General features: G+C 47.8%; 12 protein-coding genes and 4 non-coding genes; 9 read left to right on the top strand and 7 right to left on the bottom strand.

Moving 5' to 3' along the window:
* Positions 1-29: 29 nt before the first annotated feature.
* Positions 30-2844, bottom strand: CNAG_04745 (hypothetical protein). XM_012196789.1 has 7 exons: positions 2645-2844; positions 2411-2593; positions 2182-2365; positions 1911-2123; positions 1389-1862; positions 1048-1347; positions 30-999 (listed from the first exon to the last, which is right to left on the bottom strand). Exons 1-7 carry the CDS (start codon positions 2746-2748, stop codon positions 511-513), a joined length of 1947 nt encoding a protein of 648 aa, XP_012052179.1. The 5' UTR covers positions 2749-2844; the 3' UTR covers positions 30-510.
* A 179-nt stretch (positions 2845-3023) lies between these two features.
* On the top strand, positions 3024-5097 carry CNAG_04746 (hypothetical protein). XM_012196790.1 has 5 exons: positions 3024-3471; positions 3519-4252; positions 4308-4511; positions 4566-4750; positions 4800-5097. Exons 1-5 carry the CDS (start codon positions 3036-3038, stop codon positions 5050-5052), a joined length of 1812 nt encoding a protein of 603 aa, XP_012052180.1. The 5' UTR covers positions 3024-3035; the 3' UTR covers positions 5053-5097.
* Positions 5098-5437: 340 nt separating this feature from the next.
* CNAG_04747 (hypothetical protein) lies at positions 5438-7725 on the top strand. XM_012196587.1 has 7 exons: positions 5438-5829; positions 5902-5989; positions 6068-6162; positions 6215-6790; positions 6842-6902; positions 6956-7065; positions 7123-7725. Exons 1-7 carry the CDS (start codon positions 5721-5723, stop codon positions 7524-7526), a joined length of 1443 nt encoding a protein of 480 aa, XP_012051977.1. The 5' UTR covers positions 5438-5720; the 3' UTR covers positions 7527-7725.
* On the bottom strand, positions 7133-9509 carry CNAG_04748 (protein OS-9). XM_012196791.1 has 3 exons: positions 9171-9509; positions 8883-9115; positions 7133-8833 (listed from the first exon to the last, which is right to left on the bottom strand). The coding sequence occupies exons 1-3, from the start codon at positions 9411-9413 to the stop codon at positions 7711-7713; spliced, it is 1599 nt and encodes a 532-aa protein (XP_012052181.1). The 5' UTR covers positions 9414-9509; the 3' UTR covers positions 7133-7710.
* Positions 9510-9664: 155 nt separating this feature from the next.
* On the top strand, positions 9665-11589 carry CNAG_04749 (hypothetical protein). XM_012196792.1 has 8 exons: positions 9665-9863; positions 9918-9954; positions 10002-10089; positions 10136-10219; positions 10272-10345; positions 10391-10438; positions 10485-10565; positions 10611-11589. The coding sequence occupies exons 1-8, from the start codon at positions 9735-9737 to the stop codon at positions 10949-10951; spliced, it is 882 nt and encodes a 293-aa protein (XP_012052182.1). The 5' UTR covers positions 9665-9734; the 3' UTR covers positions 10952-11589.
* CNAG_04750 (hypothetical protein) lies at positions 10501-12007 on the bottom strand. XM_012196586.1 has 4 exons: positions 11767-12007; positions 11642-11707; positions 11219-11592; positions 10501-11169 (listed from the first exon to the last, which is right to left on the bottom strand). Exons 1-4 carry the CDS (start codon positions 11834-11836, stop codon positions 10981-10983), a joined length of 699 nt encoding a protein of 232 aa, XP_012051976.1. The 5' UTR covers positions 11837-12007; the 3' UTR covers positions 10501-10980.
* Positions 12008-12073: 66 nt separating this feature from the next.
* CNAG_12916 lies at positions 12074-13483 on the top strand. The gene is made up of 2 exons (XR_001046208.1): positions 12074-12693; positions 12754-13483. It is a non-coding gene; the product is annotated as a hypothetical RNA (non-coding RNA).
* Positions 12837-13561, bottom strand: CNAG_07854 (hypothetical protein; the record flags this gene model as incomplete). Its single annotated transcript, XM_012196929.1, has 3 exons — positions 12837-13071; positions 13216-13352; positions 13418-13561. The coding sequence occupies 3 exons, from the start codon at positions 13559-13561 to the stop codon at positions 12837-12839; spliced, it is 516 nt and encodes a 171-aa protein (XP_012052319.1).
* A 90-nt stretch (positions 13562-13651) lies between these two features.
* On the bottom strand, positions 13652-14249 carry CNAG_07853 (hypothetical protein). XM_012196585.1 has 2 exons: positions 14093-14249; positions 13652-13995 (listed from the first exon to the last, which is right to left on the bottom strand). Exons 1-2 carry the CDS (start codon positions 14118-14120, stop codon positions 13844-13846), a joined length of 180 nt encoding a protein of 59 aa, XP_012051975.1. The 5' UTR covers positions 14121-14249; the 3' UTR covers positions 13652-13843.
* A 134-nt stretch (positions 14250-14383) lies between these two features.
* CNAG_04751 (hypothetical protein) lies at positions 14384-15878 on the top strand. XM_012196584.1 has 3 exons: positions 14384-14457; positions 14509-15603; positions 15652-15878. Exons 1-3 carry the CDS (start codon positions 14455-14457, stop codon positions 15748-15750), a joined length of 1197 nt encoding a protein of 398 aa, XP_012051974.1. The 5' UTR covers positions 14384-14454; the 3' UTR covers positions 15751-15878.
* Positions 15759-17532, bottom strand: CNAG_04752 (hypothetical protein). XM_012196793.1 has 7 exons: positions 17262-17532; positions 17156-17205; positions 17061-17106; positions 16911-17011; positions 16734-16862; positions 16527-16684; positions 15759-16480 (listed from the first exon to the last, which is right to left on the bottom strand). The coding sequence occupies exons 1-7, from the start codon at positions 17314-17316 to the stop codon at positions 15973-15975; spliced, it is 1047 nt and encodes a 348-aa protein (XP_012052183.1). The 5' UTR covers positions 17317-17532; the 3' UTR covers positions 15759-15972.
* A 146-nt stretch (positions 17533-17678) lies between these two features.
* On the top strand, positions 17679-18292 carry CNAG_12915. XR_001046207.1 has 2 exons: positions 17679-17830; positions 17891-18292. It is a non-coding gene; the product is annotated as a hypothetical RNA (non-coding RNA).
* Positions 18293-20420: 2128 nt separating this feature from the next.
* CNAG_04753 (gluconolactonase) lies at positions 20421-23292 on the top strand. XM_012196583.1 has 9 exons: positions 20421-21135; positions 21193-21347; positions 21428-21615; positions 21664-21771; positions 21828-22037; positions 22082-22140; positions 22197-22234; positions 22283-22362; positions 22415-23292. Exons 1-9 carry the CDS (start codon positions 20746-20748, stop codon positions 22624-22626), a joined length of 1440 nt encoding a protein of 479 aa, XP_012051973.1. The 5' UTR covers positions 20421-20745; the 3' UTR covers positions 22627-23292.
* CNAG_12914 lies at positions 22929-25288 on the bottom strand. XR_001046206.1 has 5 exons: positions 24595-25288; positions 24192-24531; positions 23462-24117; positions 23204-23385; positions 22929-23141 (listed from the first exon to the last, which is right to left on the bottom strand). It is a non-coding gene; the product is annotated as a hypothetical RNA (non-coding RNA).
* Positions 23439-23726, top strand: CNAG_07852 (hypothetical protein; the record flags this gene model as incomplete). The annotated part of the gene is made up of 1 exon (XM_012196928.1): positions 23439-23726. The coding sequence occupies one exon, from the start codon at positions 23439-23441 to the stop codon at positions 23724-23726; it is 288 nt and encodes a 95-aa protein (XP_012052318.1).
* On the top strand, positions 24962-26563 carry CNAG_12913. XR_001046205.1 has 1 exon: positions 24962-26563. It is a non-coding gene; the product is annotated as a hypothetical RNA (non-coding RNA).
* The last annotated feature ends 510 nt before the right edge of the window (positions 26564-27073 follow it).

Here is a 27073-nt window from a genome sequence, read left to right as displayed (position 1 = left end):
CATAAACGCTCGACGTCATATTAATTGTACTGAGTGATGAATGTCCAGACGTACGTAGTAGGTGGAGGTTGGGGGCCAGTGTCTCGCCATCATGTCCCATCCATGCCGCCCTCGTTACTGTCGACGTCATCATCTCCATTCCGGCAGATCATGTTCATCGAGCAGACGACACTGCAGCATACAACAGTAGTATAGTATTATGCAACCAAGTACAGTCGTCTTCCCCAGATCCGGAACCCTGCAGCATGCAGCAGTAGTGCAATAGTGCAGGTGAGCGCAAGTGTATGAGCTCCCTGATAACTACCAGAGGACGAACTCCTATCCTCCTACTAATCGAATCGGCAAATTGCAGATGACATGCAAAATGTCTCATTATGCGTCTCATTATGGTCTCGTTATGTGATATCGTATGTAGCAATACGCAGTACAACAAAAACCAGAACGATTCCTCCTTTCTATATGTAATACACTTGTTCGGTCTGCAGCGGGCATAGGCTGGTGTATGGCGCATCAAGCTGCCCAATCCCTCCCTTTCATCGCCATATCCTCCCCACTCTTCCACTTGTCTAACACAAAGCCAAGCTTGTCCCGCGACATTCCTCCATCGCCCTTGATTTCCCCGCCCTGTATTCCCTGCCTCTCCAAAGATTCTCTAAGTTTATCTGTTTGACCTTTACCGTAGATACGGATGACTTCCGCCAGGGCAATTTCGATCCACGTCGTAAGCAGAGCAGCGATTGGAGGAGAAGCTGGCATAGGGCCGCGAAGGGCAAGAGCAAGCCACATCCAGGCATAGGTGAGCCGCATAGGCTTAGGGATGAGTCTGTCAAGTTCTTCAGGGGTAGGTGCAGATGGTAAAGTGGGGATGAGCGGCATAAGAGGTGTTTGAAGGATAGCAAAAAACAGAGTGCAAATGCTGGACATTCGAGAGATGTATTCGTGTTGTGACTCATCGATCCCCCTCCCGGTTGACTTTTCATATTCTTCACGACTTTGATTCTATCATCTGTTAGCATTTCTCAACGTCTCTCTTCAGCGAAAACGTACAGCTTGAGGAGCGGGGTAGAATGGAACTACCCAAGGACATTTTTTCACAAATCTAGCAAATAAAACATCGCCTAAAGCGGCATGACCCCTCAGCATCAGCCCCACTACAACCTTTGCCAGAGGAAAGGCGGATGCCGGTTTGGAAGTAATTTCCGACTGAGCTTGAGTGATAAGTACTTTGGAAACATGGGAGAGAAGATAGGCATAGGTTTTGGGGATGTCTGGAGTGAATTGAATCGGCGAAGCTGCGGAAGGTGGTGAGGGAAGTTGTTGGATAAGGAGATCATGGATGTCGGTTGTCTGATCATAGTCAGCGGCCAACCGTCCGCGATCCAACTCACAATCTTCACAACAGACTCTCTTGTATTCAAGGCTTGACCCAGCCATCTGATTATCATCCTCTTCCCCTTATTCAGGCTCGTCATTGTTGGTCTATCTGCCTTGACCTTTTCAATCACCTCGCTCTTCATCCAGTTTTGTTTTTCGATATACGCTCTCCACGTGACCCCAGCTTGTTCTCTCTTGTCAACAATCCTCTTAGAAGCTCTTTCCTTTTCCTCCTTTGCTCTCTTTTCTTCTTCGATCCTGCGCTCTTCGGCTTCCTTAGCAGCCTTCGCTTGTTGTTCCTTCAAAGCCAATTCCTTTGTACGGCGTTCAACCTCCGCTTTTTGTTCGCGCGCCACTCGATCCTTTTCTGCTATCTGGGCTTCTTCCTCCTCTTTTCTCTTCTTCGCCTCCGCTTGGGCTACCCTGGCAGCCTTCGCTGCAGCTTCCGCTTCCCGCTTTTCAACCGATCGAATCACCTCATCAATGTCCTAATATGGTATCAGTATCAGCAATTGATATTTCATACAAACACATACCTTCCAAAGAGTTTCCTCACGCTCCTTGAAAGCTTTCCGAAGCTCTTCTTCTTCTTTGTCATGTCTCAGAGCTAACCCTTCCAAAAGTCGTCGAATCTCCTCAGCTTCCTGTGAAAGTTTTGACTCCTGGATTGATACAATTTTGGCACGAGCATTGGTGGCTATAGAGCGAACATGCGACTGTTGCTTTGCCGCACGATATTGACCATCCCTCTTTTGAGCAAAGAAATATTAGTGCGATGCTCACGTTACTAGCGATGCCAAGACGTACCCAAGCCTCCTCTTCAGTCCTCTTGACCCAAGTTTCAAACACATCCGGCTCTTTCTTCAGCGCTTCTTCCAAAGTGGCCTTGCTGGTGGTAACTTTGCTTCCAATCAATGAGCGGGCTGAGGGCGAATGCTTCCATAACGAAGACGAAATTTCACTTTTCCTCTTGTTCTTCGATGATTGAGGACTTCTTCAATGTCAGTTCAGCGCCACCGATACACACGATACGTACGTTGAAAAAGCATTCCAAGGGGACTGAATCCTTGCCTTGCGTTCGTTCTTCCCTCCATTGACGCTTTTCCCGCTCAGTCCCAAAATGTCCACTTCATCCTCAGACTCTAATACTTCTTCATCACTAGAATCTAGTGCAGCGCGTATATCTCTTCCCACCGAGGATTTTGGATCTGCAGATATCCTTGAGACATGCATTAGCTTAACAGAACACGGGAGCGGAAGGGATATATACCATTGAAAGCCGTCCAGAGATTCTTCGTCCGAAGTGAAGGAGTAATCGACCGATACGATATCCGAGTCCGACTCGGAATCAGAGGTTACCACTCCGAACTTCATTACTTGGATGGCAAGTTGAGCTTGAGAGATAAAGTGCCGTATAAAAAGTGGTAGGGTCGAGAAGCATTAACTTGGGTCTTTCTGCGCTTGCTCGTTATTCCCGCCAAACCGCTTGCCTTCCGGAAATCAGACGGGCAAACAAAGTGGGCGGTTATTTAGACAACCGGCTAAAGGGCTCTCTACCTTGTGACGTCACTAAAGGAGTTCTCTTGTGGGCCATTATTAAAGGTGCGACTTGTCAGACCAAGATGTCGACTTTCAGCTCTACATCAATACGTATCTCCAATATGGCCTCTATATTCCACTCTCACACCTCCAGTTATGCCTCGGAACAGCTACAATCCCAGCTTTCAGCTCTATCCACCCTTCCCATCACCTTTCCACCTTCTACCCAGCTTCATGTCCAACAGTCTACGACTCCCAAACCTCATCTGCAGAGTGCCCTCTCAGAGCTAAGCTCATCCAAACCCATTAGCAAGGAGAGGCTGCAGCAAATTCTGGAGGATCTTTCCAGCGCCAAGGAGCAGGAAGGATACGCGACCGAGCAATTGAGCGAAATTGATGAGCTAGTGGAAGTCGAAGTGATGGGTCGAGCGGTGACAGTCCTCTGGAAAGAAGTCCTGGATGCCTTTATTGATGGCGCTCTAAACCTTGAACGGGAGAGAGTATGGTGGGACAGTGTATTAAATAGCCGGCGCGGCGTGAGCGTTTACCTCATCCAAAGTAAGGAACGTCATTCGTGTAGCCCGGCGAATGCTCATTCAGCCCAGCCATGCCACATAGATTGTGGAATGCCCTCCCTCCTCGAGCCCAGCTATCTTTTCCAGACTTGAAAACCTTCAAATTCCCTTCCAAGGAGCTCCTCTTCAAACCTCTCCACTCGACCACTTCTGCGGCCCTGACATCCATCACTTCTCCGTGGACGCTCACCAGGAGAGAGATCCTGTCAACTAGATCCGAGCTTACCCATGCTCGAGACAATGCGGCACACCGTATCGGCGTCCTTGCATCACAAGGTCCTCAATGGAGCGTGGAGGCAAAAGAGGGCGTCCAAGCAACGGGAGATGTAGCTAGTGAGACCCAAAGGGTGTACAGCCTTTTGTGTTCGGTCCTCGACGTTCCACTTCCTAAACCCCGCAGGTCCCGTTCCGCGACACCTCCCCATTCTATTCCTACTGCCAGCACTCTCCTCTCGCTTCTCACCACCCACCTTTCCCAGTCACAGGCCAACATCTCTTCAATCCTCTCCGTCCACGCTAGACCTGGAAGATTCACCAGACTCTGGTTCCCATTCCTTTTCCTTCCTCCTACCCTCTACTTCACGGTCAGTATCATTGGGAGGAATAAGGAGTGGCTGCAGGAGCAGATCAAAAATGGAAAAGAGACCATCAAGGGATTCTTTGTTCAATGGGTATGGGAACCACTGGAAGGCATTGGAAAGACATTGAGGGGTGGAGGTGAAGGTTTAGGTGTGGCTCCCAGCACCGTTCGATCCGATCAAGCCGTAAGCTCCCAATACCCCTGCCTTAATCTGTAGCTTGATATTAACACAAGAAAAGTCTCTTGAGAGAATGGTCATGGATCTCGGAAAGGACTACTATCATCTCTCTGGACCTCAATTACAAGCGCTCGGAGACAAAGTTAAAAATGGAGACATGGAAGAAGTATTAAGGGTGTACGAGAGGGAGATGCAGAGTCCTCTGAAGAATGCCTTGATGGGGAGCCTCGTTCGGACCCTCTTGATTCAAGTGCAGAAGACTAAGGTCAGTCGCGCTCGCCATTAGTCCATCTTCACTGTTATTAACCGCCCACTATAGACTGATCTTTCTCTCTCCCTTCTCTCACTTGATCATCTTCTCCGCTCTCAACAGCTTACATTCGCCTTTGTCGGTCTTGCTCCCAGTCTGCTGATACTCTATGGTTTCGGGGGCTGGTTGCAAGGTGTTTGGAAGGGTGAAAAGAGGGGTAAGAGCAGAAGACAAGCTTACTTCCACAGTCTTCGGTAGGTTAACCATTTTTTCAAAATATGGCTATGATTAACACGGATACAGATCCATTGAGCGTCTTCTTATCACGTCCCCTGAAGCAGAGATGACACATCGCGATAGAGGTCTTCTCATCATTTCTGTTTCAAGTCTTCGATCATGGGCAATTGTATTGGGTGCAAGTAAGAGGGAAGCATTCTTGGACGATCTGAGGATGGTAGAAGACCCGGTTTTGAAAAGGGAAGATAAGCTGAGGGTGGTGGAGAGGATTTGGAGATGCTGGGGTGTGGACGGGAGAGGCAAGGCTTACTCGGGTTAGAAAATAGATATTGATAATGCATCATTCGCTAATCGAGCAATGGGACTATTGCATCATGTCTCCCATTGTGCCTTTCATCGAAAAGATGTGGGGAGACATTGATGCGTGGCTTTCTTGCACCGCCCAATTGATTTCACTTTAGACACCTGAAGATAAGCACGAATGAGTTGGAAAGCGCTTGAGATGTTTTGTTTACCGTTTACCGCTGTTCCTGGGATGCGTATGTCTCGTCATCGTTTCCGCCGCACCACCAAAAGAGCCCAGAGCAAAACATTTTCCCATTCGGTTTCCCCGGTCTGCATGCTGGTGCGCAGCGCCTCAGCAATGTATCTAAACCACCTATACATATACAATAGCAGATACGATGCATCGCTTGTGCTATGAACAGCAAGCTACCGTTCACTGCGAGGGCCCAGCCAACGAGTCGTAAAATCAAGCCCGACGGTGACGAAAGCAAGCGGATGACTCATCGACGATCCGACCAATGGTGGTACGACGATGCAAGTCAAGGTAACGAAATTAATATTTGTCAGTTTCCATCCATCTTTGCCGTTTCACTCTCGTTTTTAAGGTTCAACAAACATCCTTTTGATCTAGATTATTGAGGGAGGCCATTTCCAATCACTGGCAGTTGACAAAGCATTTTCGTCCTTTGGCCACCCACCACAATGAGCCCTTCGCTATTCACCATCACTCAGGCTCGGTGGGGGCTTGATTTGTTCGTTGTTGTGCTATCAGGGGTAGCAGTAGCATCTTCGGCTCCATCTGCAGCTGGTGGTGAGTTTATTGGACATGTCGAATGATTACTCGTCAGTCCGCTTAATAAACTAACGACGTGAGAATGAGTAGGAGCGGAAATGTATAGCGGTAGGCCTGGTGATATAAGAGGGCTCATTGTGTTGATGGGCTCTACGGGATTAATAGGGGTTGCTGCATTGTGAGTGCCGGAGGGTTGTTTTCTATGCTATCGACATGATGGCCTCTCAGATAGTGTGCTGACGACATCTGGGAACAGGCGCATGGCGCACATCTTGCTGTCACGCCCATGGAGATTGTATCTCGATCGTCTCGAATTCACGCTAGTGTCTATGCTGTGGATATGCTGGACATGTAAGCATAAAATGGTTTGAGATTCAAATACGATACGCTGACTCTTTCACAGCTGCAACAATGGCATTCTCTGCATTCACCCTCCAGCAAGGCGTATGCTCTCCTACACTTCCCGAGTTCCTTCTACCTACTTGCCCAATTCTCACTTTTGACCTCACCTTGTTGCATCTTCTATCAACCTCAACGCTAGCTCTTTTACTTGTAATAGTGTCCAGCACTCTCTCACCAAGCTATTTTGAATCATTATCCTTATCTGAAGGACGGGTGGTGGGGAAAGGAAGTCGAGGATATATCATGTGGGAGATGGCGTTGGGTTCGGTGCCCAGCTCTCCCACGAGGGTCGATCAATCACTACCCCATGACGTTGAGCAAACTACTCCAGAAAGTTTGGTGTCTTACGGTACTCTGTCACCTACGACACCTCGCAAGTCAACCTGGTCATACGGGCAAGGAATGGCAGATGCAGAACCTACCATGCCCCCCTCTTCAGCCTCAGAGCCGTGGCAATCACCGCCTAAGAAAAAGGATAGATATGCAGAGGGAAGAGTATGGACGTATCTGCCCCTTTTCCTGTGCTCTCTAGGCGTTGCTTGCGCAAGCATGATAGGGTTGGGTATCGGCGATTCCAGTGAGTCTCTGCCATTCGCTTGAGAGCAATCATTGATGCCTTCTCTTTCAGACTTAAGTGAAATATTCATGTTCATAATCTCTGTCTTGAGCATGATTTTCACCATTCTATGGTATGTCATTTGTCTGAACCATTTGCGACCCTCATCTCATCCTCTTGTATCAGTCTCAAAAGCACCGCTTCTGCGGATGGTGTCAAAAAGCAAGGGAGCTATTCCCGACAGGTCCGTGCATTCGAAGTTGCCACTGCAGCAATTTTCTTCCTTCTTTGGCCCTGTACGTTTTCGTTCATGGGCTGTTACGAGTGATATCGCCAACTGACTTTCACCACAGTGGCCGCCGTCCTTTTTACACTCTTTCCCGATATCCCCTACCGTCCATGCTCCAATCCAGCTTCCAGCGCAGCTCCCTCTCCACGCGAAGATGCTGATCCTGAAGATTCGGCTATACAATGCTATGCTTCCTGGACAATTATCACTCTAGCTTGGACTGCGAGCTGGATCATTTTGAAGAGAATTATGGGGTTGATTTTCCCTATGCCCGAAGTCAAGTTGTTGGTATCTGAACAGCGGTCTGGCGATAGGGAAGAGGCTGCGCTTTTGGGACAAAATAAGGGGAAGAAGGCCGCCACAGTTGATGTTAAACCCGTCGATAGGCCCAGGTACGGATGGGGAAGGGTTGTGGCCGGCGAGGCATTTGAGCTGGGGGAGGATGAGGAAGATAATGAAGCGTATTAGAAGCATTATATTGGTCATCTGCTGTATTAATGTTGGTCATTTTGGTGTTATTCTGTATATGGTTGTATGGAATCTACAGTTTTCTGTTTCAAACATAGTGAGGGCGACCTACTTGGAAGCAGTTCAGAGATGTCAAATATATATTGTCCTGGAGAATTCAATACATATTTTACAATCATGAAAGTCATAACTCATCGACAATCCGCTTTCTTTGTTCTTCTTCTTCGTCGTGATTTGTCTTCGCCATATAATCCCTCAATACCTTCTTAAGCATATCCCTCTCTCCTGCATCCATTTCCAGCTTAACCTCTCTATCTTCGTCCTTTAAGAGGATATCTGCTTCCAGCAGCACCGGCCGTCCGTTTTCGTCTTCATCCCATGAGATCAAGACAACTTCATCTCCCTCTGTTTCTTCCTCATCACCATTGTCTCCCTTTTCACTCCTAGCTTCTTTTGCCAGTAATCCAACAGCACGTCTGAGCAGGCTCTTCATATCCTCGTCCATATCGAGACCGAAAAAAATATTAGCGGGAATGGATTCGCTGGCTTGGTCTCCCGTTTCACCGGGCTGTTCATGGCTGACTTCGTCTTCAGCTGGGCGCTCTCTTGCGGCTGCAAGTCCAAATCTGAACTGAGGTTGCTCTTTGCCAGGCCATTTCGAGAACGATGATTGTTCTAACCTTCTTGACTGTTTCCCCTCTTCGATCTCCTGAGGCTGAGGCTCGTCCGCGCCTGCTGTTCTATCTGCAACTTCGTTCTTCCATTTCGCCCACTCCTCATCACCCACCACCTGTCGGCACATTACGTTCGCTGCTTCGACCTCGGCATCATGTGCTTTAAAACCAGGTAGTCCGCACAGATGCGGTGAATGGATGATGATAACGTATTGACATATGGCAACCTCTTTTATCATGTAGATCATATCTCCAGAGGTCATTGAGCAATGTACCTGCACCTCAATCTCTCGAGGACGACCGGTTTTGTCGCATCTTGTACCATCACTCCAGCGTTGGACCAGGTATCGCGAGGAAGCGCCAAGGCCGAAAGATACCGCAGGAGATGATCGAGTATAGGGAGCATTGGCAGTAGTTTCGACAGCAGTTGGTTGGTCTTCTGCCTTGGCAGGAGAGCCTGGCTTACCGCCCTTCGCTTTCACTCTGGATTCTTTGAACTTGGATACAGGGTAGGGGCGCCCGAGAGTGTAGCCTTCGTATTTCGGGTCTTCTTGAGGGACATAGCCCTGCGTAGGGTGGGTATGGGGATGAGCAGCTGCCCGAAATTGTCGAATGTAGGAATCGTGGCAGTAGCTACCATAGAGTCAGGCCGAACCAATAAAGCTTTGAAATTGTCACCCACGCATAAGTAAACCATCCTTGCTTTGAGTAAAGGCATTTCCCATCGAGGTGAGCTAAAGCTTTCCACCCTTGAACGGGGTCTAGCTCGTCCTCCACTTCCTCGAGCTGATCTATCCTTGCCATTTGTGAAGCGGTGCTATTATTTGATGGCATTAAGCAGAGATACTCGAAGGCAGATGAATCTTCTTCCTGATCCGTCGGAGCAAAGCTCATTGGAATCAACTCTAGCTTCTCCTGTTTTTAATACAAATCAGCATTAATTCTTCAGATCATGTTAAATCATACATACCCTTTTAGTGCCATCCTCGAGACTTCGGTCCCCAGGTCTCATATCTAGCCATTCTATTTCGCTACCAACACCCACTTCCTTCATTCTCTTAGCATCACTGGCTGAGACGGGCAAATCGTTGAGGAATTGGACTTGATACTTTGGATAGGTATAGAGATCTCGTAGCTGATGCGGACCGCTTCTGATTGCGAGTGCTGGTAGTAGGGGAAGTAGAGGGAGGCACAGGAGGACGCTTGGGTGCATTTTAGCATCCAATTCGTTAGTTGAGAATGGATATAAGATAAAACGAACAACAGAGGAGCTGACAACAACGAACTAACTGAATCAAGATGACTCCTGCCTCCGATCACCCGGCCGTTCACTGTCATCCATCATGTTTCTGCTGTCGTCGCGGTGGGGGACAAGTAACTTCCACGTCATCATATAAGATACTATCCAAATGCGGATATTACCGATAACTAATACTGTTATGGATGATGATACTAAATATAGCCCCCCTCCCCAATTTGTATTTACCAGTAAAGAAAAGTTTCTGTTCGATCTCAACCTGCCATTTAGATCAAAATGTCCACAAAGCTCAGAGTCGGATGGCACCGAGAGCATTTCCTCTCTCCCCTTCTTCAATTTGTCGAAAAAGACAAGGGAGAGACGGTAGAGCTGATTGAGTGCCCCGGTGGGACCGGCGAAATGCAGGTACGTCTCGGTGACAGTAATACTCCAAGCATTGACGAGCTACGGATAATGTAGGTCAAGTTGAAGAACGGAGAGATTGATCTCTGTATCGGTAAGCCTGGAACATTGAGTCGTAGAATTATTAATAACAGCTTGAAGCGCTTACCGACGCTCTCATTGCGGGTTTGGCAAACGGCCAGACGTCCTACAAGATTGTCGGGCGATATATTGCGTCTCCCTTACGATGGTAAGCGTGCCTTTACTATTATTCTTAAACTAAGACTGGCGCATAGGGCGATCATTACAGGCAAAGACAGCCAGTACAATTCTGTAAACGACCTCAAGGGCACAACTTTTGGGATTTCTCGCTTGGGAAGGCAGGTCTCTCATCCTGCCGATCATTTAGAATTGGCTAAACATTGAGTGCAGTGGCTCCCAAGTTATGGCCTCAGTCTTATCATTGCAGCAAAAATGGTCCGAAGAGGAGCAGCCAAAGTTCAAGGGTATGCCATCATTTTCCCTTATTGTTCAAAGCTTATATCTTTCAGTGAACGGGCAGTTCAAACCTCTTCGGGACTCTGTCAACTCTGGCGAAAGTAAGGATATGTGTCAAGCGAAACTTTTTATGCTGATGTCAAATAGCTTCCGTTTTCCTTTGGGAATGGTTCACCACTAAACCCTACGTGGACTCTGGTGAAGTTCGCTTCATCGGTTCCGTCTATAGTATGTTACATGATGACGGGTGAGGGCCATGCTGATAGTTCTCAGCCCCTTGGCCTTGTTGGCACATCGCTGCTTCCCCCTCTGTCCCGTCTTCCACCATCAAGACTTTCCTTGCTTCCCTTCAGCCGTATGTCCAGCATTTCAACTCCCCCGAAGCGCGTGCCTCCGAAGACATTGAATTCGTACATAACTTCTTCGGGCACAAGAAAGAAGATGTTGCAGAGTGGCTTCAAAGTGTCAAATGGGAGCAACGATTGGCAGAAGTCAAGAAGGATGTCGTAAAGGAGACTTTGGCAGTGTTGAGTAAGGCGGGTGTTATCCCCGAGGACGCGGAGAACATGAAATTGCAGGACATTGTCAACACAGAAGTTGCTACAATTGTCTGAGTACAATGTATCATATGAAGAACAGAAGCCTAAGGAACTATTTTGACCTCTTCCCAGCTTCCACCGTCTTTGATATCTGAGTTCTTTGTCCACCTCCACTGGGTCCTACGATTAGGGATTGGTTGGAGCTCTAGGAACTCAACCGCTTCAGGACGAATGGCAACGATGGCGAAGTGATTATACGCTGTTTCTACAAGCTTTTGCTCTTCCGCATCATCCTACCAAATTCCATGAGGAAATATCTATGACCATGTATAGTTGGCTCACCGATTTGGCGGGGATGGTTTCCGGCCACTTGCTGGAGTCCTCAACTTCCTCAAGCCTCTTTCCGGGAGAAGGTCTTCCAAATCCTGCACGTAAGTGACCACTGACCCCTTGCCATAGCTCGTTTCTCTTCTCTTCCCACCATTCTCTCCCGCTTTCTTCTGTACCCCTAACCTTGAGCCCATCGATGATTCTGTTAAACTCCTTGTCGGAGAGAAACGTGGTGAGAGGGATGGTATAGGCTTGACCTGTAATGCGGAACTGGACGTTGGTGGAGGATAGCCACCAAGCAAGCTCGATGGTTGAGGAGTGAGAGAGGTGGGCGGGTTTATTCATCCGGGTATCAGTGGTAGTCAGAAGAAGACTAGACGGAGTAACTACAGCCGGGATGAATTATCGGTATAATGCCCATAATGTGTGGCTCACATCCTCTGTGTATTACATGTCTGACCTTGGGGGTACCCTCCTGGGATAAAGTGGAAAATGCATAGGCTGCTCGATGATCAGCGTCGATTCAGATGGAGAGAGTTTAAGCATGGATGGGGACTTACCGAGACACTTAGTGTTCTCTTTGAGCTGCTGTTCAAGGATAGAGAGCCATGCAGGTTTTGCTGGTGACATTCTGAGATGTATTGATTGTTAATACCTAGAAGTGTTGGAGGAGTGCAACAATCTATGCCGTTTACAAAAAAATTCGATCTGTTCAAAATGGCACATCTATATCAATCGTGGTCTTGCTCGCTCATCGTCATCGATCGGCCATTTCCGAGTACTGCGTCTAATGACGTTAAAATCACTTATCACTTTTTACTGCTGTCTACTATTATAATAGAAAATACGCTTCAACTATATAATAATGCCTTCTAAGCGTTTTCATCCAAGCCTAAAAGCCTGTAATTCTCATATGGGCTGTGTGGCTAAATAGGATAGACTCCCCATATACTTGCTCGCCGCTCGTTAAATGCCTACGGAGATTACGTATTTTGTAGTTCTTCGTTGATGCTACGGCCGGCGGGTTCGCTTGTTCGCACGCACAGACATGGCAACATACTACATTTATATAGGATTTAGGAGCTAGCTGTCTTGTTTGCCCGTTACCATAATTACTCATTGAGGCTCCATCGACACATATTAACTCTCATATGGACAACATCACCTGCGTTTCAATCGCAATCAATGTCTTCCATCGTTGGCCGACTTCTCCCACATCCGTGGGCCCTCTATCGAAAATTTAGCCTTTATCGCGGCCTTCATTTTCACAAGCAATGAACCCATCCTTTAGCGTTTTGAGCAGCATTAAGTGCTGTACATTCTCATGGAGTCTTTTTTGTGCGAGGTGCAAAGGATACTAGCAAAAATGCCCCGAGGATGTATGGGCAGGCCCGTCGAGTCAGTCAAGTCATGTCCTTGAAAAGCAATATCCGCTGTATGGGTGGCAAAAGCCAGGCATGGATCCAATTATGCTCGCAGTTATTCAAGTGCGAGTGTCCACCTGCGTCTGCTTGAGTGAATTAATTGTCTGACAAGCCATTGCATAGATCCTCCACTCTCTTGAATCTTCTCGCAAGGTGGAATTGACGACACCCTGCGCCCAGCTTGCCAAAATGAGTTCCCAGTCCTTCTAACCGTTCATTGGACAGAAGCCCCCTAAAACAATTTCACCTTGTCCCGGTCCAACCTCCACCTCGCACGTCCCCGATTTGATATTGTTGACTCCGAGCTTGGTATTGCTGTTACTGTTGCCCAAGATAGTCTGGATGTGGGTGAGGTCGAGGTAGGGCCTTTGGCTCCATCTCATGTTACAGGGTCTGTCAGCGGCATCGGCATACGCTTGAAGACAATGAGGAGGAAGAGGGCTAGTGAAGTCAGTTTGGAGGGCGCTGAAGAAGGCGGAACCGTAAATAAACATAGGAGAGTAATCTAAGTCTAGAAAATGGGACGAACTTCATACTTATACAAAATAAATACAATTTCAGAAAACCTTCCCTTGTATGTCTTACATATGATAGAACAAGCCTTCCTTGAAATTAGGGATGTAGGAAGAAAGGCAACCCATAGTCATAGTCACACAAGAAATGGTTCCCACCATATCGTCCTTATTAAGGTCTACCCAACCGATTGTCTGATTGGGCCATGTCTGAAAAGAAGCATCAGAGAGCTGATCAGAGATAAGAGGATCAAAGCTTTTCAGGGGAGTATTACATCTTTAGTAGACATGTTTCTCCTCCTTATATTTGGTGCCACCCAGCCATGATCGTCAATGCCATAGGCAATGTAGTCATACCCCCTAGCTCGGAGGACAATGCCGTCGTTTATCATCTTGGATGGCGAAAGGGCTTTGATCATTTTAAGGGTCAACTTCTCTATACACTTTTACGTCCTTTCCCCTTGGAGTTCCCAATGCTTGTCTGATCTATATTCTTACATCCATTGGGACCAACGGACAATTGTTGGCATATCTTGATGCCATTGCCTCAGATTATTGGCTGGATTGTGCTCCCGGCACCCCACTGATAGGGGTGAAGACAGTGGAATGACCGAGGCATTCATCCTCGAGGATTTTATGCTGCTGCAAGCGGGCTGGTAGATTGGGTCTAGTTGGGACAGTGAATTACTATAATGAGATGCTCACATGGACTCAGTTGAGAAACGAGGGTGTCCATATGGTGAGGAGGCGGATGTCGCAAGTGAGTGCACATCATTGTCCGTGTGGTGACGAGGACCGGCACTAAGGCTATCTGGGTAGCCAAGAAGAGGGCAGAGCGAGACCAGTAAATGACCTTTCGAAGGTAAATAACTTAATCGATGCAACAGCAGTGAGAGAAAATTGAGAAGGCTGGCCGGAATTGTGGTTGGTTTGGCCTGTTAAGGACGTACAGTGACGGCACGATGGCTGCGTTATCATTTCAAGCGGATTTGAAAGTATATATGTGGTCGATGATGTATGGAGAAGCTATGAGGTTGTTGAGAAGCGTAGCTTGTCGAAGAGATATCTCTTCAATTTTTCTACAGCGAACGGAAAGATGAGCCCGAGAAGATGGCGGGCGGGAAATGCATGACGTATATGATGGGCATCTGCCGTCCGGCGGTGGAAAAGATGCATCATTGGAGGTTTACGTCAGCTATTGTTGACGTTCTTCTCGAGTAGTAAGTTCAGCCGCCGCGGGAGAAATGCCGGTCAAGTCTGTTTTGTTATGCATTTTCATCCCCAACTTGAACAATAGGCTGGCAGAAACACCATGGTGAGCTCGTTCTCATCTTTTGTAACCTCATGCAAACTCACTTGCCTGCAGTCGGGCAGACCGCGACGAGCAGCAGCAGCTTCTTCGCGCCACCTCGCCCCCGCCGACGTCGTTGACTTCGAAGATGCAGACCTCGAGTTTCTCGCTCTCAGTCTCAAGCAGCGGCGAGCAATTGATAAGGCATTCGAAAAAGGTGTTAGAACAATAAGAGGGGGCGAGAAGAGAAAAAGACGGAAACTTGCGAATGGAAAAGCGATGGACGTCTCGGGCGCTGAAGACGGAGGTGGTATTGTAGATGAAAGTAGCAGGGGAGGGTTAATGGAAGCAGACGGTGGAGGAAGGCCCTTATCAGAAGATCATGGTGGAGGATTTGTGGTGGAAGATGATGGAGGGGGTTTTGTCATTGATGATGACGCTGGAGGATTCGTCCCCGACAATGATCAAGGCGGATTCCTTTCCGAAGACGATGCTGGCGGTTTCGTCGCCGACGATGGATATCAAGACCGCGTCGCATCAGAAAATTCAAAAAATCCGAAACAACATTCGCACTGCCATTGCTCGCCACAGACGTCCAACAAGCTTGTTCCTCTCTATCTTCTCCCTACTCTGTTGACCTCCCTTGGGCTTCCTTCAGACGAGGATGTGCTCGAAGTCTTCCGTGCCTCTGCGATGGGATGGGATGAAAGTAGCAATAAGCGCGGTCTAGATACAGAAGACACAGCCGGAGTGGAACTTAAGGACTTCAGAGCGGTGTGTGCAGCACTTATGGATCCAGACGATGGAGAAGAAGGGAAGGATGTGGAATTGGGTAGTGACGACGACGATGACAATGACAATGAAGATGCCTTCCAGCCTTCTGGCACCGAGTCTGCCCTGACCTCGTTATCGGAGTCCTCATATGGAGGTACGCCTAGTAAAAGCCGCTCCAAGACGGCAGGAAACAAGTCACGGAAAACGCGGGTAAAAGGCAAGGGTAAAATCGAAGGCCAGACAAATCTTTCTTCAAATCAGAGGGCAATGGTCAAAGATATCTGGGAAATGCTTAAACCTTCGGAGAAACAGAAAAGGTTTGGAGCGGATATTTTAGGGCGAAACGAAGTGAAAGAGCTGGTCAGGACGCTCGGTGAGATGTGGAGTGATGAAGAGGTAAGTCATGGCACTTGGCCTTACGAATAGCTACTGACGTACGTGTAGATCACGGACATGGTGACACTTTTCTCAAGTCAACATGAGGGCAGAGGGCTTACTTTTGAAGATTTTGGAAGAGTGATGCTTCGGGCCGGTCTTGTCTAAAAACATGGTGGGGTGAAAGTTGTAAAACGTATCATTTGAGTATATGTTGTATGAAGTATGAAACAATATATGGTTCGTCAAGTCATATCTAGAAATTGCGAATGTTACACACATTTCTTGTAAATCGTACTTCTATCAATAAACATTCTTAGGTGTCTTTCTCCCAAATAAACCCTCGGATGTTAAAAGAATCAACCCTATCCGATCATCATACCGCGGACATCAATAATGTACATCTGGATGATTCTGCATCTCTTCTGGTCTTCTCAAACCCGTCCCAACACCAGAATATCCAAGGCCTTGATCTCCGGAATACTGATTGGCCATCGGCGTACCCTCTTCTTGCCGTGTTCTCGTTTCTGCTGGGTGATCGACATACCCTCCACCGGGAGTTGCGAACGCATATTGCCCTCCCTGTTGTTCAGCGGGGGGATACATTTCATAGTTGGGAGGGTAATTTTGTGGTTTACCATAATTATCCTCGTAATGTAATGGCTGCGAACCATCCGAGTATCCTCCGTGAAGTGCGGGTACATCTCGCACAGAGTCCATACTCGGTCTCGCGTCCCAGGCATCGGCATCTGGGCCAGGCATGGCGTTATAAACGGATCCGGGATTGTAGCGGGTGGATCGGAGGATAGACATTGTGAAGGCTTCGGGGTTCTCGGAGTAAACGGAGTGGTAGAGTTTGTGGTCTGATACTTGGGAGGCGGAATATACTCGAGTGAGGCTGCAAGGAGTCAGCGGGGAAGTGCTGGATTGGCCAAGAGTCTTACTACACGAAATATCCTTGAACAATCAATAAAATGACCCATAATCCGCCCATAATCCCAACATCCGCCCAGGCAAATGCACTGCACAGCGCTTGGCCCTCGCTAGCGAGCGTCTCATTTGCTGTTGAAGAAGAATTCCCCACATCGGAAAAAAACTTGTACTTTGAGAAAGTCAGTCTTTCAGTCGGTCAAAAATACACATTATCTCACTTCACAATCCGTCACAGCAGTATCATGTCTGAGTGCCGATGTGATAATGAGAGCAGCAGAGCATATCAGAGCTGCTAAGATACCAAGGGCATTCAAAAGGGTGTACACTTTGAAGGTTGATGTTTTTTCCTTCCTTACGAGTCAGCCAACTTCTACAATGAAACATTTGATACCTACTCTCAGTATCCCAATAAAACCTATAGGCTGGAAAGCTGCGACAATGAAGCAAATAACAGCAAATATATCGCCTCCAAAAGAGGGAAAGGATGCGCCAACAACTGTAACATGTCAATATTGACATTGAAACATAGAAGAAAACGAACTGACTATCGGGAGTCGCGAAAACCACAATCCCTATGGCAGCACCGAGCACCTAAGCATCATCAGCATTTGCATTGTCGCATAGCGACATCGTCACGCACTGCCTGTTCCCCTATAACTGTGTAGATACCTGCGTTAACTAGAGGTATGGCTGAGTTACACAGTCAACTCTCACTTCTTCCATTTTTCCTAACATAAGGTGCTCACCACAGCAACAGTATCTTGGGTCTATCAGACCCTTGCCCATTGCAAGTGTTGACATGGCGGATTTGTTCGTTGCAGTTTTGTCTGGCAGTATAAGAGACGCGTTTCGGGGAATCTCTTTTAGGGCAGCTCGAAACCTGTTGGGGAGCGATTGCGATTGTTACTGTTGAGATTGTGCTATTAGCGGACGTAGTAGGGATGTGAAGGAAAAGTATCGAAGATGAAAGGTTGTTCTCAGCCGAAAGCATTCATCGCATCAAACACCTTGGTGAAATGCTGCTTTCTTTGCCCGCGTACCATGCACCGCCGCAACAGGTTTGTCGCGTCAAAACATTACGTAAATTTACATTGCTGGGTTCCTGAAAAGAAAACCAGCGCAAGTCGCGATATAATGGCGATACGGTCTTTGGTAAAACGAATACACTTTAGAGTGCAAGGAGATAACGGGCAACTTACATATGAACCGATCGAATGTGGCCCCCAATATCTCTAATGGTAATTATCCGGAAGCTTCTCCAAACCGACAACCGAAGGAAAGGGAAAATGCGAAGTTCATCTGGCACCTTTCCTTAGTGGGAATTCCTCTTCTAAATACACTATAAATTAATCAGCTGATATGTCACTTCACAAAGGATCAAATAACGCCAGCTTGGTATTACAGTCGATCATCGACGCCTTGAGCCTTCTCCTCAACCTCATTTATTACCATGGCGGTATCTTCACTCTTACAGCAGTGTCTTTATATTTCCTGGATGGAGAATTGGTGAACAGGAAATAAATGCGACAAGTAGCGCGTTTTTGGTATCATTTGGCTGGGGATCCTACAGTTATACATCCGTCGCAATGAACGATGGGCCCGGAAAGTCGTCAGTGGTTGCCTTCTTTTCTGCAAGTCCTTCAAATACATGTCATACTTGTGAAAACCAATGAACAGCCTGTTAATAAGGGCTGATAACGTCCACAATAGATCAGAAAGTACCTCTGTGTACTTATTAATCACGGGACTATCCTCCTTGGCCCCATGATGTCGCCTCAACGACCCTCCAGGCACTCTAGATGAAACCCCATGGGGTCTAACAACTCCACCCCTTCCGAAATGACGACGCCTCTACTTACACTCCTGGACGGCCAACTCAAGGAACCATCACGCCGCCTACCATCACCTCACGGCTGCATCAGCGTCCGATACCCCAGAAAACGCCCAAGTCATTAACCCTAAGAACTCTGCGATTCTTGACGATGTACAAGCCTCTATCAGGGGCAGCGTTATGGGCTTGCCTTAGTTCCCAAGTGACAGCGGTCGCCAATGGTGAGAGGAATCCTGCCAGTGTGGTTGTAATGGATAATGGAACCTATGTCATCAACCCATGAGTTTGTACGCTTGCAGAAGACTTGCGATATTAATATGGTCCACGGGCAATGCCCTCTACTGAAACAAGCTTATCATCACGGGTGACGGCCAAGGAGCTGACATCGCACTAATAGCTGTGTATTAAGTTGATCCCAACGAACCCTACAACATCACAGGTATGGTTAAAAGTGTCAAGTAATACAATACGCAAACATGTATCGGTCATCCTCAACAATTCCCATGGCCGCCAGTTTAACTCGCTCAACGATGTCGCCATCATCAGCCCCCGTAACAAGGAACTATGCTCCACTGACGTAGCTTGCGTTGTCGTCCAGGTCTTCAGACCGGAACTCATGCTTCACAACCAGTGTACGAGTTTAATTTAGGTACTGCAACCATTCAAGTTGTTGCAAACATGTTGAATACACCCAATGGCATCGCTTTTCCATTGGTCGGGGGAACTCGCCTACTACGTCACGACCCCTGGATTGACTGGGGAATGAATTACATTAGTAAACCTGCTACAATGTAAGTGAATCCATACAATGCCCTATGCCTCTCATTAAACGCCTTGTATCTATCGTTACGACGTCCAGGGAGATTGTACTTTCGATAACGACCTTTTGCCTACTCATAATATCGGTATCCCAGGAGTCTGTTAGGAAGTTCTTCTCCTCTTATTGAGCCGACTTGCGAATCCTATTAATAGGTGTTCATACCAATAGCAAAAGAGATGCCTACGCTGGCATAGATGACAGCGTCCGCCTCGAATTCGGGGGTCCTTTTGATTGACAAGGTCTACTACTTGGGCACCACTTTTTGCTGACCTTAACTTTGCGAGGAAGGGGGAGGTACCGAACTGTGCGGAGACGAATACTATGTCAACTTTGCTGCGGGTAGTTAGGCCTCCTGTGTAATTGATTTGCAGAGTCTGTGGGCTGAAAAGAAAGCAAGTATAATGATTGAGATATGTTTCCATTTTTATAGGTATAAGCGTTGGAAAAAGGCCCTTTCACTTTCAATCAATTTTACTGCCCTTTTTATCGGTGATCGTGCCATATATACATCCTAACTCTTGCGAGTATTCCTACCATGATTCCGGACCCTACTACGAGAGGATGAAGAAACCTGGTGATCTGGTATGCTGCTTACCTATGAATGATCAAATACAACGACAGTAACCGCGAAATTGCATAAGATAATCGAGGAAGAGACGACCTATCGGGTCTTGCCACTGTTGTTTCTCGTCACTCTTTCTTCTTTCCCCACTTTTCACAGAGATCGTCAACACAGGAGATGATGAGAAAGATTTCTGGGTCTGTGGTTAAATAAATGTGACCTTGAGGACACAGAAGAAAAGTACTGAGCACCATATACCGCCGATAACCAGGAATCTGATCTAACAACAAGAGGCCTTGGTCTGAAGTTCTCAGTGCTTGGCCAAGCAGACAAATGGCAAAAAAATTATGGTACATACAACCGGACATCAGTAAGCAAAATTTCAAAGAGCAAAATTTTTAGAAGCAAGATTTCAAGGAGATGGATTTCAAGAAGCAAGATGCCAAACGCAAGGGATGATCTCAAAACCACAAGTAGAAGACCATAGGTACTGTCTGTAGTATGCAGCCCTATTTGGTTTGGGGTTTCGTTAGTCATTTTTTGCCACTTGAGGACCGGCTCCCGGTGTTCGGCTGTAACATAACTTTATATGACCTAAGAATTAAGAACTGATCTACGCTTGACGAAGAAAAGAGTTTTATCTAACCATTTCCGAAGGGGTTCGGGAGACGGGAGATGATGACAAAACCGAAGAGCGACGGGTAATGCCGGTTATGGAAGAGAAAAGAATGGAGAAACCGCCGTTCTTCTGATATTCCCCGATAGCAGGCAACGAGTTTACAAGTTTAATGTTGAAAAGCACCTTGCCGCGAATTGCGACGAAATAGCAGTAATTTTTCAATCGGAAGAAGTCACGGACAGATCGGGATCGGCCGGCTCCCAGAGTCGAGCTGATTAGATTAGTTTTCAGTTTTCACCATTTGCGATTCGCGTCACTGATCAGGTTCCTTGGTCCCGTGCCAGAAGCATGGTCGCTGGGTATATAATCGACTGGGAGAAAACCTTCACCTGCCCCCAATGGCTACGAATAAGAATCCCGATCCTCACGCTAAGATCACTTCAAGAGAGATGTCCGTCAATACAGCCGGCTTGCAAGAATGGGGGATGGGGGGCAAAACCTTACCTGCACCCTTGGGTAGCCCTGTGAAGTTTATTCTCGGTGCCAAGGTACTTTCCTGGAAGTCGAAGCTCGTATATGCGGGCTTCACCATGGGAGCCCTGGCTACTCTGGCGTATACCGCTTCACACATCTTACCTTCTTCTTCTATCGCGCAGGCTTCTCATCTCACCACTTTCAAACGTCGCGCTACCCCCAGTGAGCCCCCTAAGAACGCTCAAGTGATCAATCCCAAGGACTTCACTGTTCTCCCTACCGTATTGCCCAGTTATGAATTCAACGGAAGCTCTGTGGGTAGATACTCTAGGCAAACAATTACGATCATAGCTAATGTTTGATTGGGTCAGCTGTTTGTTCCTCCAGGAACCACCGAACAATCTCTCAAAGCCAAGCCCTTCCACGTTTACGACGACTCTTTTTACGATGTCATTGGGTCAAACCCTACTCTCACTCTAATTGCCGATAGCGGTAGTGACCCTCTCTTCCACGAAGCTGTTGTTTGGTGGGTCTTGTTTCTCTCCCATACTCACTTTCTTTTCTTCTGCCCTTCGTTGACGCGTTTAAATGCCGACGTAACGATAGGTATAAGGCAACAGACGAGGTTTTCTTCGTACAGAATGCAGGTGCTAAAAGCGCTGGGACTGGTCTAAACAAGTCGGCCGTGGTGGAAAAGATTTCTCTTCTCGAGGCAGCAGCAGTGCAAAAGGGTGAAAAGCACGAGGCCCAAGTAACTGTTGTCAACAGCACCGTTCAGGTCGTCAACCCTAACGGTGAGTTCTATACCGCAGCAGATGTTTGATGCTTATGCCGCCCATTAGGCGGCACTGCCTACAGGGGGAAAATTGTCTTCGCTGGAGAGGGACAGGGTGCAAACGTACCTCCTGCACTTTACATGCTTGATCCTAATGAACCTTACCCTACCACTGGTCTGTCATGCCTTCTCAACCCTCATACTAGTGTGGCTGATTTCTTCAACATTTAGTGATCCTTAATAATTACTTTGGCCGTCAATTCAACTCTCTCAACGACATCTCTGTCAATCCTCGCAACAAAGAGCTCTACTTTACCGATGTCACCTACGGATATCTGCAAGATTTTAGGCCTCCCCCTGGGCTCCCCAACCAGGTCTACAGGTTCAACATGGATACTGGCGTCATTACGGTGGTTGCAGACGGACTCAACATGCCTAACGGTAGTCATACTAGCAGAATGGTTTTCACGGCTAACGTTATGCAGGTCTCACTTTTTCCCCCGACGGACGACATGCATATGTCACTGACACCGGCATCTTCTCTGTAAGGCCGCTTCTTCAATTTAACGGGTATGTCGACTGACAAGTTCTCGTTTTTAGGGATTCTGGGGTACGAACTACACCTATCCAGCCACCATGTAAGTTGATACATTCGGATAGACTCGCTCGACCTGATCAGTCACCAGTTACCGTTGGGACGTACAAGACGATGGTACCTGGGAGAACCAGAAGGTCTTCGCCTATATCCACGTTGGTGCCGCTGACGGTACGCAATTTCACGTATTTTTTTTCTTACTATGTCGCTCATTAAGTGATAGGTATTCATACCGACTCCAATGGGAATGTTTACGCGGGCGTAGGCGATGGTGTTCATGTCTTCAACCCACATGGTCTTCTTATCGGAAAGATCTACCTCGGCGAAACCTCCGCCAACTTCAACTTTGCTGGTAACGGGCGTATGATCATCTGCGCGGAGACGCATCTGTATTATGCCACGCTTGGCGCATCAGGATGGGATCCTGAGGCGTAGACTGTTGAAGTTGTGAAGGTGATGGACAATAAGCTACGGAACGTGTGAAAGTAATGCACAATAAGCAACAAGGAAGCCTGGGAATTTACCGTCTTACGTGGCATATGTAAAGCCGCATATAATTTTGATTGCAATGTCCAATATGTATGAAGGAGTGGTATTAAAACCGACGTCTGTGCGAAAGTACGACGCTGACCCATGTAACAAGATTAGGCTCGACACAAGCCAAGGACCTCGTCCTCGTCGGAGACCGATCGATGTCCATCGTGGGGCTTGTGTCGAGCCTATAACAAGATAGATATTTCGGCTCCCCCTCGACACTGTTTTGTCATTCGCATGTACGTATCACCACTTAGATACATAACACACTTTTTTACGCAGAAGAGGCCAGGCCCTTTTTCGCTTCGAAGGACATGATTATATTCCACAACCTGTAAACAACAGCAGTCGTTCAACCTTACCAACCGCAAACATTGATGATTCTTGCATCTCGCGTCCTGTGCCTGATGGTTTGGCTGTTATTATGAATTGTGCGTGATGAGTACCGGTCGTGCTTCGTGTGTCGAAATGTGCCTACATAGTGTAAAACCCTCCTCACTTAACATAGAAATTGCCAAAGGTTTCTTTCCCTAGCTCGGGTTAATAGTTGTTTCTGCATACTCTCTATAGCTCCTATATTGAGCAATTTCCAACAGATTAAGAGTCTGCCTACACAGCGTAAGAATCGGCTCGACACATCGATCACCGCTCCATATATAGCTATATAGGGCACACAACAAGTTTTACTTGTTAGCCCGCGAAATCTTCAAATCATGTCAGAAGAAAAATACGTTACCTCTATCGTCACAATCCCAAAGCTTAACGGATCCAGGGGCTTCGTCCGCTGGCGCCGTGCTCTCCTCGCTTACCTCGACGAGCGAGGTATCGGTCGCACAATCGAGGGCTGCGATCCAGAGCCACTCCGCAAAGAAGGCAAAGAATACCGCCCCACTGGGGAACGTGCCAGGTTACGCATGGCTGAAGGCAACAACGCAACAGGGCAAAACCCGTCGAAAGGAAAAATTAGATTAGAAGGAGAACAGCAGAGCAGGCGGAATTAAGTGTATTTGGTGTGGTCTCAAGAAGCACACGGAGGAAAATTGCCGCAAGAAGGCCGCAGGCGAGCTCCCTGCTGAGGCACAACGCCAGCAAGCAGTTAAAGAGTTCAAGCAGAAGCACATGGCGTCGGGTAATCTCATTGCCTCCACCCATGAAATTTAGAGTTCCCCTGGAGATACCTTCGTCGACACTGCCAGCTGGTCTGCCGGACCGTCTCTTTATCGAGCCGGCTCCCATGCTGTTATAGCCAACGCCTACCACGCCCACCCTAGGCCTACGGCTTACATGATCGACTCCGGTGCAACCCATCATATCACCAGCGATCGCTCCTCGCTCTTTGACCTGCGTCCGGCCGATTATATCTAGTTCGGACTTGTTGGTACTTCTCACTCTCTGAAATCAGTCGAGGAAGGAGACATAATGGTCAATTCACTTGGTCAAAAGACAATTATTACCGGTGTACGAACAAGCCTGGTGCCAATCACAACGTCCTTTCTGTTGTGAAGCTACGTGCGCAAGCCTGGCGCATCCATTTCGAAGACAGTCTTATCTCCCATGGCTCCGTTCAGTTCCCAATCTCTGATGACAATCATCTCGGCCTTCCTATGGTCAAACTTCTCTGCAAAACGACCTCAAGCTATGATTGTCGCCCCTGTTTCTGGCTTAATCATCCCAACCGATGGCCTGAACGCAGTTCACCAAGCCGAGTCACCGCTCTACATTGAGCGCCGTAGGCTTGGCCATATCGGCAGAGACGATCTCCTCGACTTGGCGGAAGGAGGGAATCTAGCCTACGACTTTGCTACCCTAAAGAATGATGATTTCAAGTTGTCAGACTGTTTAGCTTGTCAGCAGGCATCTTCCACTCGCCAATCTCGAAACGGTGGATCCCCTCGTGGCAGCGCAGATAGTGAGATGGTCCATGTTGACCTTACTGGGAGACTCCAGCCATCCGTCAAAGGCAACGAGTACGCTCTCATCATGATAGCAGACTTTACCAAGGTTCGCGCCATCGTACCTCTCGCCCGAAAGTCTGACACCCTGCGTCATGTCGAAGACCTCGTCATCCGTCTTCAACACCAGTCGAATATTAAAATCAAAACAATCCGATCCGACAGAGGTACGGAATTAAAGGTACCTGGTCCGAAGTTTCAGAAGTACCAGATGGGCGCAATCTTGTCGGTTGCAAATGGGTCTTTAAGCGAAAGCTGGATGCCGATGGAAACGTCGCAAAATATAAAGCCCGTCTTGTGGCTCAAGGTTTCTGCCAGCAACCTGGTCTCAATTATGAGGCCACGTTCGCCCCCGCCAGCCGATCTACCACCTTTCGACTTCTCATGACACTCGCCGCGACATACGACCTCGAGCTACACCAGGCAGACGTCGAGGGAGCATACCTCAATGGTGATCTCGACCGCGATATTTTTATGCGCGTTCCCAAAGGGTACACCCATCAGAACCCTGGAACCACCGCACTTAAGCTCATAAAACAATTTACGGACTCAAGCAGTCCGGTCGTGAGCGGTGGAAAGTCTTAGGAGCTGCCCTGGAGGAAATCGGATTCAAGAGATGCGAGAGCGAATGGGGTCCATACGTATTCAACGGGCGGAACGGTCCAGAAGTATTGCTGCTCGTTTACGTCGACGACCTCGTCATAGCAGCGAAAAGTCTAGCCCAAGTCAAAGATATACTCGCAAAATTATCCACTCGTTGGACCCTCAGTCATCTTGGTTCCATCGATCATGTTCTAGGCATGAAGATCAAACTCGACCGAGCCAAACGCATCATTCATGTCGCTCAAATCTCCTGCATTGATACTCTCCTTGACCGTTTTCCCCGATACAAGGCAAATCTCGCGCGCTACGCGACCCTTCCGAAAAAGATCGAGAAGTCCTCTGACACGGAAAGCCCTCTATCCATCCGCGTGTCAGCCCTATCAAGCCCTTATGGGAACGTTGCTTTGGTTAGCCGGATCGACCCGACCCGACATCGCCTTTAGTCTCCTTTCTGTCCCAAGCCATTTCCGGCCCCACAGAATATCATTGGCAGTTCTCGTCCGCGTCGTCGCTTATCTTTCCCACGTCCGCCCCTCGGTGGAGGGAAGGAGAGGGGCCTACATGTATACTCCGACGCAGACTGGGCGGGATGCTCAGACACCCGAAGATCCACAACCGGTTACATTGTCTACTTTCACGGCTCCCAGGTGAGCTGGTGTTCGCGCCGCCAGCGCACCGTAGCGCACTCCACCATGGAAGCGGAGTATATTGCTGCAGCACAAGCCACTCGCGAGATTATCTGGCTTCAAGGTTTATTGAAGGAAACCGGTCTGTCGCAGGTGGATCCCACAACTCTACATATCGACAACTAGTCAGCCATTTGCCTCTTCTACAACCCACTCTCCCACGAGAAGTCCAAACATATCGATATTCGATATCATATCATTAGAGAGAGGGTCGAAAATTTGGAGATAAAACTGGTGTACATCCCATCCCGACTGAAAAGCAACGAGCAGATGTGCCCGCTAAGGCTTTAGATGGAGTAAATCACGGAAAGGCGGTTAAGGCGTTGCGCCGTACCGGGGAGGGGACCGAAAAGGAGGATTACGAGTAAGGGGAGAATAGGAGAAACACCGGATGAAAGGTATAACCATGGACGGACGGTTTGTTAAGATGGGCGGCGTTAGAGGAGTGTCGAAATGTGCCTACATAATGTAACCCCCCCTTCACTTAACATAACATAGAAATTGCCATAGGTTTCTTTCGATGCCTGGGGTGCATAGTTGTTTCTGCATACTCTCTATAGCTCTCAAATTAAGCAATTTCCAACATCGTGCTTCTTCAGTACGCTAATTTGATCACCGTGCGTCATATGTGACTCAAGCGCCGCGGAATCCTCTTAAGTTCATCGTCCTCTTTCTTTCGACCATTGCGAATTATCTAATGAATGTCTGTTGTTCCATGCAGGGCCCTAATACTTTCCAATACTTTTAATACTGTGGGCTGCATTGTGGTTATAATTATCCAGGTACTGAGTAGTAAATAGGGTCCTACAACAGGCTTTTTTTCTGGCTACTTCTTAGCCTGCATTATGTTCATGAAACGGTCAGCCATCATCAATAATAATGTGCCATCTGCTAAATGCCACACATAAATAACGAGAATAAAAAGTGGTGGTGGTTTTGCTCCTATATAGGACCTCCCAGAGTAGGCTGTTGGTTCTCTCTTGCCTCTCTTTCGTCTATTTTACATACAGTATCATTATGGGCTCAGACGGAGACGATTATTTTTTTCTCTGCTCGTCTTGTTTATTGCTCCTTGTTTCGCGTCCGGCTATGGTGGCTAAATTATCC

The sequence above is a fragment of the Cryptococcus neoformans genome, chromosome 10 (assembly GCF_000149245.1).
Source record: "Cryptococcus neoformans var. grubii H99 chromosome 10, complete sequence".
Classification (NCBI taxonomy): domain Eukaryota; kingdom Fungi; phylum Basidiomycota; class Tremellomycetes; order Tremellales; family Cryptococcaceae; genus Cryptococcus; species Cryptococcus neoformans.
The sequence above is the reverse complement of the archived record's forward strand: the minus strand, read 5'-3'. Positions and strand labels throughout refer to the sequence as shown.

What these genes read in the sequence shown, in the direction of transcription:
- CNAG_04746 (XM_012196790.1), top strand. Translation starts at nt 3,036, where the DNA reads ATGGCCTCTATATTCCACTCTCACACCTCCAGTTATGCCTCGGAACAG. An exon ending in GAGCGTTTACCTCATCCAAA is followed by an intron (nt 3,472 to 3,518) that starts GTAAGGAACGTC and finishes CATTCAGCCCAG; the next exon opens with CCATGCCACATAGATTGTGG. An exon ending in TTCAAGTGCAGAAGACTAAG is followed by an intron (nt 4,512 to 4,565) that starts GTCAGTCGCGCT and finishes CGCCCACTATAG; the next exon opens with ACTGATCTTTCTCTCTCCCT.
- CNAG_04747 (XM_012196587.1), top strand. Translation starts at nt 5,721, where the DNA reads ATGAGCCCTTCGCTATTCACCATCACTCAGGCTCGGTGGGGGCTTGAT. An exon ending in GGCTCCATCTGCAGCTGGTG is followed by an intron (nt 5,830 to 5,901) that starts GTGAGTTTATTG and finishes GAGAATGAGTAG; the next exon opens with GAGCGGAAATGTATAGCGGT. An exon ending in GCTGTGGATATGCTGGACAT is followed by an intron (nt 6,163 to 6,214) that starts GTAAGCATAAAA and finishes ACTCTTTCACAG; the next exon opens with CTGCAACAATGGCATTCTCT.
- CNAG_04745 (XM_012196789.1), bottom strand. Translation starts at nt 2,748, where the DNA reads ATGAAGTTCGGAGTGGTAACCTCTGATTCCGAGTCGGACTCGGATATC. An exon ending in GTGAGGAAACTCTTTGGAAG is followed by an intron (nt 1,863 to 1,910) that starts GTATGTGTTTGT and finishes ATACCATATTAG; the next exon opens with GACATTGATGAGGTGATTCG. An exon ending in TCTACCCCGCTCCTCAAGCT is followed by an intron (nt 1,000 to 1,047) that starts GTACGTTTTCGC and finishes AACAGATGATAG; the next exon opens with AATCAAAGTCGTGAAGAATA.
- CNAG_04753 (XM_012196583.1), top strand. Translation starts at nt 20,746, where the DNA reads ATGGCTACGAATAAGAATCCCGATCCTCACGCTAAGATCACTTCAAGA. An exon ending in CGGACTCAACATGCCTAACG is followed by an intron (nt 22,038 to 22,081) that starts GTAGTCATACTA and finishes AACGTTATGCAG; the next exon opens with GTCTCACTTTTTCCCCCGAC. An exon ending in TACACCTATCCAGCCACCAT is followed by an intron (nt 22,235 to 22,282) that starts GTAAGTTGATAC and finishes ATCAGTCACCAG; the next exon opens with TTACCGTTGGGACGTACAAG.
- CNAG_04748 (XM_012196791.1), bottom strand. Translation starts at nt 9,413, where the DNA reads ATGCACCCAAGCGTCCTCCTGTGCCTCCCTCTACTTCCCCTACTACCA. An exon ending in TCGAGGATGGCACTAAAAGG is followed by an intron (nt 9,116 to 9,170) that starts GTATGTATGATT and finishes TATTAAAAACAG; the next exon opens with GAGAAGCTAGAGTTGATTCC. An exon ending in CAAGGATGGTTTACTTATGC is followed by an intron (nt 8,834 to 8,882) that starts GTGGGTGACAAT and finishes ACTCTATGGTAG; the next exon opens with CTACTGCCACGATTCCTACA.
- CNAG_04752 (XM_012196793.1), bottom strand. Translation starts at nt 17,316, where the DNA reads ATGTCAACACTTGCAATGGGCAAGGGTCTGATAGACCCAAGATACTGT. An exon ending in GTTTTATTGGGATACTGAGA is followed by an intron (nt 16,863 to 16,910) that starts GTAGGTATCAAA and finishes CTCGTAAGGAAG; the next exon opens with GAAAAAACATCAACCTTCAA. An exon ending in CTGCTGTGACGGATTGTGAA is followed by an intron (nt 16,685 to 16,733) that starts GTGAGATAATGT and finishes ACTTTCTCAAAG; the next exon opens with TACAAGTTTTTTTCCGATGT.
- CNAG_04749 (XM_012196792.1), top strand. Translation starts at nt 9,735, where the DNA reads ATGTCCACAAAGCTCAGAGTCGGATGGCACCGAGAGCATTTCCTCTCT. An exon ending in GTGGGACCGGCGAAATGCAG is followed by an intron (nt 9,864 to 9,917) that starts GTACGTCTCGGT and finishes CGGATAATGTAG; the next exon opens with GTCAAGTTGAAGAACGGAGA. An exon ending in GGAGCAGCCAAAGTTCAAGG is followed by an intron (nt 10,346 to 10,390) that starts GTATGCCATCAT and finishes TATATCTTTCAG; the next exon opens with TGAACGGGCAGTTCAAACCT.
- CNAG_04750 (XM_012196586.1), bottom strand. Translation starts at nt 11,836, where the DNA reads ATGTCACCAGCAAAACCTGCATGGCTCTCTATCCTTGAACAGCAGCTC. An exon ending in AGAGAACACTAAGTGTCTCG is followed by an intron (nt 11,708 to 11,766) that starts GTAAGTCCCCAT and finishes ATCATCGAGCAG; the next exon opens with CCTATGCATTTTCCACTTTA. An exon ending in AAACCATCCCCGCCAAATCG is followed by an intron (nt 11,170 to 11,218) that starts GTGAGCCAACTA and finishes GGAATTTGGTAG; the next exon opens with GATGATGCGGAAGAGCAAAA.
- CNAG_04751 (XM_012196584.1), top strand. An exon ending in AGATGTGGAGTGATGAAGAG is followed by an intron (nt 15,604 to 15,651) that starts GTAAGTCATGGC and finishes ACGTACGTGTAG; the next exon opens with ATCACGGACATGGTGACACT.
- CNAG_07853 (XM_012196585.1), bottom strand. Translation starts at nt 14,120, where the DNA reads ATGATAACGCAGCCATCGTGCCGTCACT. An exon ending in GCAGCCATCGTGCCGTCACT is followed by an intron (nt 13,996 to 14,092) that starts GTACGTCCTTAA and finishes TACCTTCGAAAG; the next exon opens with GTCATTTACTGGTCTCGCTC.